We start from the raw sequence: 10,512 nt of genomic DNA on the forward strand, positions 1-10,512 counted from the left end.
TGGCTTTGTTCTTTTTGTAATAAAGCAGTTTTTTTTTTCTGTTCACAGGACTTTACCTGAATATTGTTTGCCATGTCTAAAACTAACCTTATATACATTTATTATATCCATATCAAAGAATCACTGACTGACAGACTAATATATAGTCATCTGAGTAATCCCCACACTTATGCAAATCTAACCAGTCATATACAAATAGTATGCTAGAGGGAAGATTGTGATTGTATGCATTGTAGACTAGGCATGGTATTAGTCTGATTGGACCTTGGCCAGCACACTGAGAATTGGTCCACTACTGATTAATAATGACTACAGTGAGTCAAGGTGCTCATGTTCTGGCATGTCATCACTCATAACTGGATGGATGAAATGGAATCCAATTGGACCAGAGGGAGTCGCTGGTGCGCGATGAGACAAGGATATCCCTACCGGCCAAACCATCCCTAACCCAGACGACGCTAGGCCAATTGTGCGTCGCCCCATGGACCTCCCGGTCACGGCCGGTTACGACAGAGCCTGGGCGCGAACCCAGAGTCTCTGGTGGCACAGCTGCACAGCAGCTGCACAGCAGCTGCACAGCTGCAGTACAGCGCCCTTAACAACTGCGCCACCCGGGAGGCCCCGAAATGTGGGATTCTGATGACTATTCCTATGGGAACTAAAATAGGTTGTGCCTTCAATTCAGTACAACTTCATCAACCCAGTCGGAACATAAGCATACAATAACATGAATACGTGTATATACCAGAGGAAGCTGGTGGGAGGAGGTATAGGAGGACGGGCTCATAATAGGTACATATTCATTTATTTGTCCAAATGTAGCAATGTATGTAGCAATTACTGAGTGATCCTTTAAGTAAATATTACTATTTAACCTATATGAAGGTGAATGAAGGTATACTGCAAATACATCTGAAATACCTGCGTTTTGATTCAGTCCAACCTGCATCAAAGTATAAACCCAGTAAAATAACATACTGGCTCACAGGGCAAAACGTAGAACACAAAAAAGTTTGTGAGAGTCTCACCTGTCCATAGAGGTGTCATAATATATAGTTTGTAGGCCAAACCATTCAGACGCTAAAGACGATTTTCAGAATTTCTCTTGGTCTGACAAACACTGCTCTAGCTGTCACCTTTCATCGCAGATGATGTGGTGGATTGAGACGCATCCAATGCACAAAACATATCTCTGGCTTGAACTGACAGATTTAAGGATTTTATTTTATTATTATGATAATTAGATTATCACGGGGGGTGAGGACATCGACTCTAGGGGGTTAAAAGTAATTACATTTTTCAGAGGATACATTAAATACAAAGACTGGTTAAATTGGCACGATTTCTTATATTTTATGGTTTTATTATTGTGCCAGTTTTGCATGTAAGCATAATGACTTTGGTGTGTGAATCTCTTCCTGATAAACAAAACCAGATTTCCTTGCAAAGCCATCCTCCAGCTGTGGTGGACACTGCAGTATCTCAACAGTTCATCCAGGAAACCCATCGTCAGAATGGAGAATGGAGCTGAACACAGGCAAAATCCTAGAGGAAAACCTGTTTGTCTGCTTTCCACCAGACACAGGGAGATGAATTCACCTTTCAGCAGGACAATAACCTAAAACACGAGGGCCAAATCTACACTGGAGTTGCTTGCCAAGAAGACTGTCAACGTTCCGGGGAGGCCAAATTATAGTTTTGACTTAAACCTGCTTGAAAATCTATGGCACGGCCTGAAAATGGTTTTCTATCCACGATCAACAACCAAATTTGACAGCTGTAATCGCTGCCAAATGTGATTAACATTTTTGACTTGGGTGTGAATACTTGTGTACATTAAGAGATATTTCTGTATTTCATTTTCAATAAATTTGCCAACATTTCTAAAAACATGTTTTCACTTCGTCATCATGGTGATCCGTCATTGTAAATAAGAATTTGTTCTTAACCGACTTGCTTAGTTAAATTTATAAGATATGGATGAGAAAAAACACATTTAATCCATGTTGAACAAAATGTGGTATAAATCAAGGGGTATGAATATTTTCTGAAGGCACTAAGTCAAATAGATAGATCCAGGGAACTTGTGAAGTGGAAGCAATATGTTTGAATAAAGCGATGGGAGACCACCACTACCTCAGTCCAATATTTAGGAATGCAAGCATTTGTATAAGTAAGGTCTATAATAAGAGATTGGTGGTCAAATGTATTCAAACAAGTTTACACCCTGGAACAACAGATATCGCAGTAACACTGCATAACTTGCCCTAATGGAATACGTTTTCTTATTTAATGTAATAAATAACCAGATAGCATAATAAACATGTTGAACAGAACGTAATAACTTTTTCTCAATAACGTAATAACTTAATAGATTTTCCAGTGGGTATTACATGCAGGTGAGTAAGAACATTCTGATGAAAAATCAACTAACTTCAACTGATAAAGTATTACCATTACCCTGGTGACTAGGCTTTGAATCCCATCATGTCGGTTTTCCCCTCTTCATGTGTATCCCACTCTACCTTCCTAGTGGTCTGTCTCAGAAAGAATATAATAAAGGAACCGGAATTTCCGATCTCCATAAAAATAAAAACTGCTGACATTCTATACATGATTCCTCACACCAACGGAAATCTAAGAACCAAAGGTCAAGTCAAACAACAGTTAACTGTTCTGAAATGTTTATTACATAATCTTCTTCATACTGTAATTAAAATACGTTTTCAGCCTGATCATCGGCATTACTTTACATATGTCACCAGGTTAGACTGACCGAGTAAAAAGAGAAGGCGAGTCGCAAATGGCATCCTATTCCCTATACAGTGCACTATTGACCAGAGCACTATGGGGTGCCATTTGGTACTCAACCATACACAGCATTGCAAACTCGAAAACTACTATTTCCCGTCTATGAATATATTGTTGACCCTCTGTTACAATGTACAATTCCATTACATGTAGTGTCTTTGCATAATATGAATCATAAAGTTGTCATGTTTCATCCTCTTGACCGTTAAATGAGACTACTAAGCCTAATTGGGTTGAGAGTAATATAATCCATATAAAATCTGATTCTTTATGATCTAAAAGGCTAAACTGATCTTAGATCAGTACTCCTATTCAGAGATGCTTTATGAACAGAGGTCCTGGAATTATATTACTGAAGGGAGGTACTTAGAGCCAGGGAGAAACTAACGACACGATGACACTATAATAGTTTGATCAGAAAGACACACATTAGCAGAGGCCAAAAGGAAAAAGCCTTCAAAAGCTTTACACCTCAAGGTACATATCCAAATAATACACAATAATCAATTGTTTCCCCAATTGTATCCCCTTGACGCTAAGCTGCATCTGAAAACTAAATGAGTTCAGAGCACCCAAATAAGAGGACATGGAGCTGGGGCTTGGGTAGAGTTCATCACGGTTTCTGGAAGTCACATTGTAGTAAAAGGGACACCTGGGTCATTCATATTCATTAAGGTTGCATTTCAATCAAACGGTTCATATTAGACAGTAAGTCCATATAGTCCCTCCCTGTTTCAGTCTGTTTTCTACCATTTGGTGCCAAATGAATACATCCTGGTTGTGGGAACTCTGGAGTTGGGAAGGTCATGGCTTGTTCTATGTGATGTCCTTCTGTCTCGGTGTCCGGTGAATATTTCTGATGACGCACTTCACCATCCACTCAATGCCTTCGTTAACCCCCTGCCTAAGAGAGAATTAATCCCTTCATTAACCCCGTCTGATAAATAATTCATTATCAGCAAAGAGTACAGCTGTTCTTTGAGCAATGATGATATACAATTAATTTGTGCACAGAGACAGAAACCAATTTTTTTTTTAAACAAATTAATCAGTTACGTTACCAGCTAAAATATTGTAATCAGATTACAGAGATGAAAAACTAGATGACTTCTTGGAGAACTTTTAAACTCTGAAAGGATGTTTGTGGGGATGCTTTCTGTCTTCAGGGGAAAGTAATCCAGAAATAACTCAAAGTAATACAATGATGATACGGAGTTTGGATTATCCAAAATTACATTACTGATTACAATTTTGGACAGGTAACTTGTAACTAACGGATTACATTCAGAAAGTAACTTAACCACTCCTATGGCCAGACACACACACACACCTAATGGAGTTCTCAAATCAGACCCAATATACAACAGAGTAATGCGGACTCTGTTCTTACCCTGTTAGGGCTGTGCAAGGCTGCACCAGGCAATCTCTTTTCCCAATCTTTGGAGCACAGTCGCTAAAAGCAGTTTTGATGTCTGGCACAGACATGCAGTTCTAGGGGAGAAACAAAAACATAAGCCTAAAGGAATACAATCCTAGAGGATCTTCTAAGAGAGAATTCACCCATCTGTACCCTAATCACATGGATTTAGATTAAGATCACTTTATTGGTCAAAGACACACACAGTCCAGCTGAAATATGACTTCCACTTCTAATCCAAACCCTCTGAAAGACAAGCATACATACACATAGGTTTTTGGAGAGGTGCAGGGGGCTACCATACTGGGCGCCCTGGGAGCTGTTGTAGTGGGGGGTTAAGTGCCATGCTCTAGGGTACAACAGCAGGCAAATGGCATCTAGGATTTGAAACCAGCAACCCTCTGGTTGCCGGCTCACTTCCCACAGATTTTTCCTGTCAGACCCGGGTTTCAAACTGTTAACTCTCCTGTTGCTGGCTTGCGTCTAACTGCCAGGCTGAATTTCAAAGAGTTAAAAAAATTATGCATTATGCTGAGCTTGGCAACATATAGTATGTTAAACACTGTTTTTGTCATCTACCAAGGTGTGCATGAGGGATGGATCATAGAGGCAAAACAATTTCTTTAACAGGCCTCGTTATATTTTGTTTATACAAGACGTGGTCAGTTTAGACAGGGCTACTCGTGATTTCAAAACAACCAGACAGGACTGTAATACCTCCACATCCTGCTTGTTGGCGAGCACCAGGAGAGGCACACCTTCCAAAACCTCACTGCTGATCATTTTCTCTGGAAAAAGAAAACAGAACTGTCAGTCCAAGCTAAGGTTAAATTCTCTACCCTTCTCTTATGAGTGGATCTGCTGACAGCCTCTCAACAGTTTCTGCTCTGTACTGAAAGTGCTCTATCTTGAAAAGGTCATTGCGTTGGGATTGTATTAAGAGTAAACTAATGAACAAAATACTAATTGACAGTTTGAGTGAACTATCCCTTTAAAGTCATTTGATTGGTGTAAGCAGTGCCTAAGGAGTTTCTACCATATTCTCACACCAGTCCATTCCTTTGACAGCTATGATATGGAGTGAACAAGTGTACACTTCAGGAAGTGAATCGGACTGTAGCCCATGACAAAGATAAGTCCATAAGCCTTGTTGACATTTTTCACCAAATGCCTTGGACAACCTAGTTAGAAACTCACCAAAGGCCTCTTTTGATTCTGATAGGCGCTCCTCATCGGTGGAGTCTATCACATAGATCACTCCGTGGGACTCAGCATAGTACTGTGAATTCAAAGTTCACAAAGCCATGTTTCAGCAATCAACCTCAAATCAATGTAATCAGTTGACAGATAATGAAGCATATTACATCATGCTAGATATAATTTATTTTGAGTGTGTGTAATTTGATAGTGGTGTTCACTTTGTCCCACAACGACTGAAGCTCCTCTTGACCACCAAGGTCCCAGAACATTAGACGAGCCTTGCCCACATCAATTGTGCCGACTTGTGAGGAGAGAGTAGCAGAACATATTACAATTGCATGAACTCATGGAAAGCAATGTACTACAATTGAATGCAACACAACAATGTCGGTCTTGCTGGTTGGCTACTTACTGTTAAGCCCAACTGTAGTGGTGATTTTGGACAAATTCATTCCCTTGTAGTTCTTACTGAACTTGGTCTTAGTCTGTTCCAGAAAGGTCTGTGTGTGTAGGAAAGACATGCCTAATCAAACAAGCAGCAGCACTTTCTCCAACAAAGAGACAAAGAAACAGTAATATCAACCTGCTCTTCTAACTAATAGACTAACCGTTTTTCCTGCATTGTCCAGTCCTAGGATCAAGATGCAGTATTCGTCCTTCTGGAACACGTATTTGTACAGACCAGATAATAAGGTGTACATCTTAGGATTGTAAACAAACACTAGCTGATGCGCAAGGCGAGCACCAACTCACATCGTGGAAAGATCCAGCTGTGAGGCTAGCCAGAGTTAGCAAGTCGAATTAGCTAACTGTTACCTGACTAGCTGTTTAGCTAGCTAACGTTACCTGTGGTTTGAAGCAAGCACGTTAGCTAACGTTACTAGTTCGTAATCGATACTAGCTAGCTGACTTGACACCAAACACTAAAGTAAAATATAACTAATGCGCCAATCAAGGCATAAATACTTGGCTAACTACAGTAGCTTGCTAATGCTAACTTTTATAGCTGTATATCTCGTTAATGCCGCTGACGAGTATAAACAGATATTTGCTAGCGGACAATTTCAGCAACTCACAAATCGCAAAAGGAGATCAAGGGCACGCTAGCTAGCTCAACAACATGACATCATGCTATATTTACTTTGACAGCGGTATCGTATTTTATCTAGTCTCATTTTAGTAAACACGGTGGCCACCTGAATTTATGAAGGCACAAAAGCAATGCATTGTGGGACTTGTTGTCTTGTGGCAAATTAAATAGCAACTGACCACTAATTGCCCATAATGCGTGTGGCTTTAGGACGTACGCAGCAAAAAGTTACACGTTTGTAGTTTTTACCACATTACCACAGTTTTTACCACATTGCTATTATAAAGTACCACATTATGAGTAATAATACCCATAAAACTTAGCAGTCAAACAAGAAACAAGAAAATGGTTTTCCACCATTCATTTTTCCAGTAGCGGATTTTAGAAACACTTAAAATAAGGGCTGTGTTTTGTGTAGGCTTACCCTGGTCAATATATTCACCTGTATTGACCCCCGGAAAATGAAATGCTAATTAGCTGCTAATGTGGCTATCATAAAGAACTACCAATTTGTATTTAACCTTTATTTAACTAGGCAAGTCAGTTAAAAACAAATTATTATTTACATTGACTGCCTACCCTGGCCAAACCCTAACGACGCTGGGACAATTGTGCGCCGCCTTATGGGACTCCCAATCACAGCCGGTTGTGATACAGCCTAGAATCAAACCAGGGTCTGTAGTGACGCCTCTAGCACTGAGATGCAGTGCCTTAGACTGCTGCACTGCTCGGGAGCCCCCAAATACCATAATAATCTGGGCAAGATTGACGAATCGAGGCAACGGTAAGAATCTCTGGATTAACTATCTAATGTTAGCTAATTTTAGTAATGAATAAGTTAGCTACATTTAAATTTAAATGGACAATTCTGTGAAATGTCTTGTGCAAGGTTTAAATTGACATTAATACATTAATTGACATTGATACCTGTTAACAAAGGTGTCAGCCGGAGAGAACGTGCAGGAGCTTGCAGGGATTTGTAGTCTTTCATGATATCTACTTTGATGCTAATTAGCATTTTCGAATCTGAAAGTAAATATAGCCGAATATGTTGATAAATCACAGATTTACATTGCTATCAAAACATCACGCCAGGGTAAGCCTACATGAAACACCACCCTTATTTAAGGGAAAAGAGGATGGTGGGGAAATGATTTCCCTGTTTGATCGCTAGGTTTTATGGGTATTGTCGAAGCTGAAATACCACCTCTGCAGGATGAACAATTAAACTCGCCCCTGCCTACTCAATAGCAGGTCAGTTATTACCCTCATTAATACCTACAGATCTGATAGATGCCGCTCTGCCTTACCACTGAGCTAGCATACAGCTAGGGACAGTTCTTCATACTCAACAGCAAGGGCCTTACAGTAAAGTTGCCTATCTCCGGAGTCGAGTGCCTACGCTCCCTCACCCTGAACCTATAAACTCGCCACCTTCTCAGGATCGTCCTGGCCAGAGCTTCCGCTTCAGCACACTATAAGCAGGTCGCCCTCCTCTGGGTTGGCCTTAGCCCAGAGACACCCCTCCTTACAACTCCTACCAATGCACTCAGTACCTATAGTTGGGTCTCAGGTTAGGTTCCTTTATACCAGCCACTCGGGCCCCCGACAGACTAATTAACCAGATGCAAAAAAATCCTCAATTAATCAGGTCTATTTCAGAAACCTAGAGTAAATCGACATGCACATACATGGTGACAGAACAATAAAGCAGGTTTATTCAAAATTCCAGAAACAAAAAAATCCACGATCAATCAATCAATCAATCAATATCACCAATCAATGACAGGCAAACATCAACAGTAAATTAAATTGATAGACCCCTTCAGTGCCCTTAACTAAACCCTTATCGGGGTGTGCCAATAAAATATTCTTTGTCTTTTATAATTTTATGAGAAGCACAATATTTAATAACAAGAAAAAACGTCTACTACGTTCTACAACTGTATAAAGTCACTTAAGATGGCATCTAAAAACTCAGCTAAGCTACTTCAGCACACTTCCATCAATGAGGTGATGTACAATAACAAAAATATACACTACCATTCAAAAGTTTGGGGTCACTTAGAAATGTCCTTGTTTTTGAAAGAAAAGCACATTTTTTTGTCCATTAAAATAACATCAAATTGATGAGAAATATAGTGTAGATTTTTAATGGAATATCTACATAGGTGTACAGAGGCCCATTATCAGCAACCATCACTCCTGTGTTCCAATGGCATGTTTTGTTAGCTAATCCAAGTTTATAATTTTAAAAGGCTAGTTGATCATTAGAAAACCCTTTGCAATTATGTTAGCACAGCTGAAAACTGTTGTGCTGTTTAAAGAAGTAATAAAACTGGCCTTCTTTAGACTAGTTGAGTATCTGGAGCATCAGCATTTGTGGGTTCGATTACAGACTCAAAATGGCCCACTTTTCCCATTGAAAAAGTATTCAGACCCGTTACTCAGTACTTTGTTGAAGCAACTATGGCAGTGATTACAGCCTCAAATCTTCTTGGGTATGACACTACAAGCTTGGCACACCTGTATCTGTGGAGTTTCTCCCATTCTTCTCCGCAGATCCTCTCAACCTCTGTCAGGTTGGATGCGGAGCATTGCTGCACAGCTTTTTTCAGGTCTCTCCAGAGATGTTTGATCAGGTTCATGTCCGGGCTCTGGCTGGGCCACTCAAGGACATTCAAAGACTTGGCTGTGTGCCTAGGGTCGTTGTCCTGTTGGAAGGTGAACCTTCACCCCAGTCTGAAGTCCTGAGAACTCTGGAGCAGGTTTTCATCAAGGATCTCTCTGTACTGTGCTCCGTTCATCTTTCCCTCGATCTTGATTAGTCTCCCATTCCCTGCTTCTGAAAAACATCCCCACAGCATAATTCTGTCACCACCATGCTTTACCGTAGGGATGGTGCCAGGTTTCCTCCAGATGTGACGCTTGGTATTCAGGCCAAAGAGTTCAATCTTGGTTTCATCCGACCAGAGAATCTTGTTTTTCATGGTCTGAGAGTCTTGAGGTGCCTTTTGGCAAACTCCAAGCAGGCTGTCATGTGCCTTTTACTGAGGAGTGGCTTCCGTCTGGCCGCTCTACCATAAAGGCCTGATTGGTGGAGTGTTGCAAAGATGGTTTTCCTTCTGGAAGGTTTTTCTATCTCCACAGAGGAACTCTAGAGCTCTGGCAGAGTGACCATTGGGTTCTTGGTCACCTCCCTGACCAAGGTCCTTCTCCCCCAATTGCTCAGTTTGGATGGGCAGCCAGCTCTAGGAAGAGTCTTGGTGGTCCAAACTTCTTCCATTTAGGAATGATGGAGAACACTGTGTTCTTGGGGACTTTCAATGCTGCAGAAATGTTTTGATACCCTTCCCCAGATCTGTGACTCGACACAATCCTGTCTCGGAGCTCTTCTGACAATTCTTTTGATCCAATGGCTTGGTTTTTGCTCTGACATGCACTGTCAAGTGTGGGACCGTATATAGACAAGTGTTTGCCTTTCCAAATCATGTCCAATCAATTGAATTTACCACAGGTAGACTCCAATCAAGTTGTAGAAACATCTCAAGGATGTTCAATGGAAACAGGATGCACCTGAGCTCAATTTCAAATCTCATAGCAAAGTGCCTGAATACTAATGTAAATAAGTTACTTATGGGGTATCATTATGGGATATTGTGTGTAGATTTCTGAGGAATTGATTGTATTTAATCCATTTTAGAATAAGACTGTAATGTAACAAAATGTAGAAAAATCTAAATTAATTTAATTCTTAAAAAGCTATAGAAAAATCTTCCAGCATTTGACAGGTTCTTCTAGCAAGCTCAAAGAGTTTTACCTCTCCCAAAATTCATGGCTCTTTTAAACCCTCCATGTCTCTTTCTGCTAACTCATTGAGGCTAACTAACACCTGCTCCGATGACGCATTCAGTGGTTAACACCTTATGCAGCCATCGCTCAGAATGTGCTTTCTCAGCACCCACCTTTCCTCGCCTAGACAGGATGTTTGCTT

At 40.5% G+C, this 10,512-nt stretch overlaps 1 protein-coding gene across 1 annotated transcript; it reads right to left on the minus strand.

The window, feature by feature from the left end:
- Positions 1 to 2,667: 2,667 nt before the first annotated feature.
- On the minus strand, positions 2,668 to 6,659 carry LOC109891414 (ADP-ribosylation factor-related protein 1). Its single transcript, XM_020483924.2, has 7 exons — positions 6,037 to 6,659; positions 5,841 to 5,928; positions 5,647 to 5,729; positions 5,426 to 5,507; positions 4,946 to 5,016; positions 4,202 to 4,302; positions 2,668 to 3,715 (listed from the first exon to the last, which is right to left on the minus strand). The coding sequence occupies exons 1-7, from the start codon at positions 6,127 to 6,129 to the stop codon at positions 3,628 to 3,630; spliced, it is 606 nt and encodes a 201-aa protein (XP_020339513.1). The 5' UTR covers positions 6,130 to 6,659; the 3' UTR covers positions 2,668 to 3,627.
- Between the last annotated feature and the right edge of the window lie 3,853 nt (positions 6,660 to 10,512).

This window comes from Oncorhynchus kisutch, linkage group LG5 (genome assembly GCF_002021735.2).
Source record: "Oncorhynchus kisutch isolate 150728-3 linkage group LG5, Okis_V2, whole genome shotgun sequence".
Classification (NCBI taxonomy): domain Eukaryota; kingdom Metazoa; phylum Chordata; class Actinopteri; order Salmoniformes; family Salmonidae; genus Oncorhynchus; species Oncorhynchus kisutch.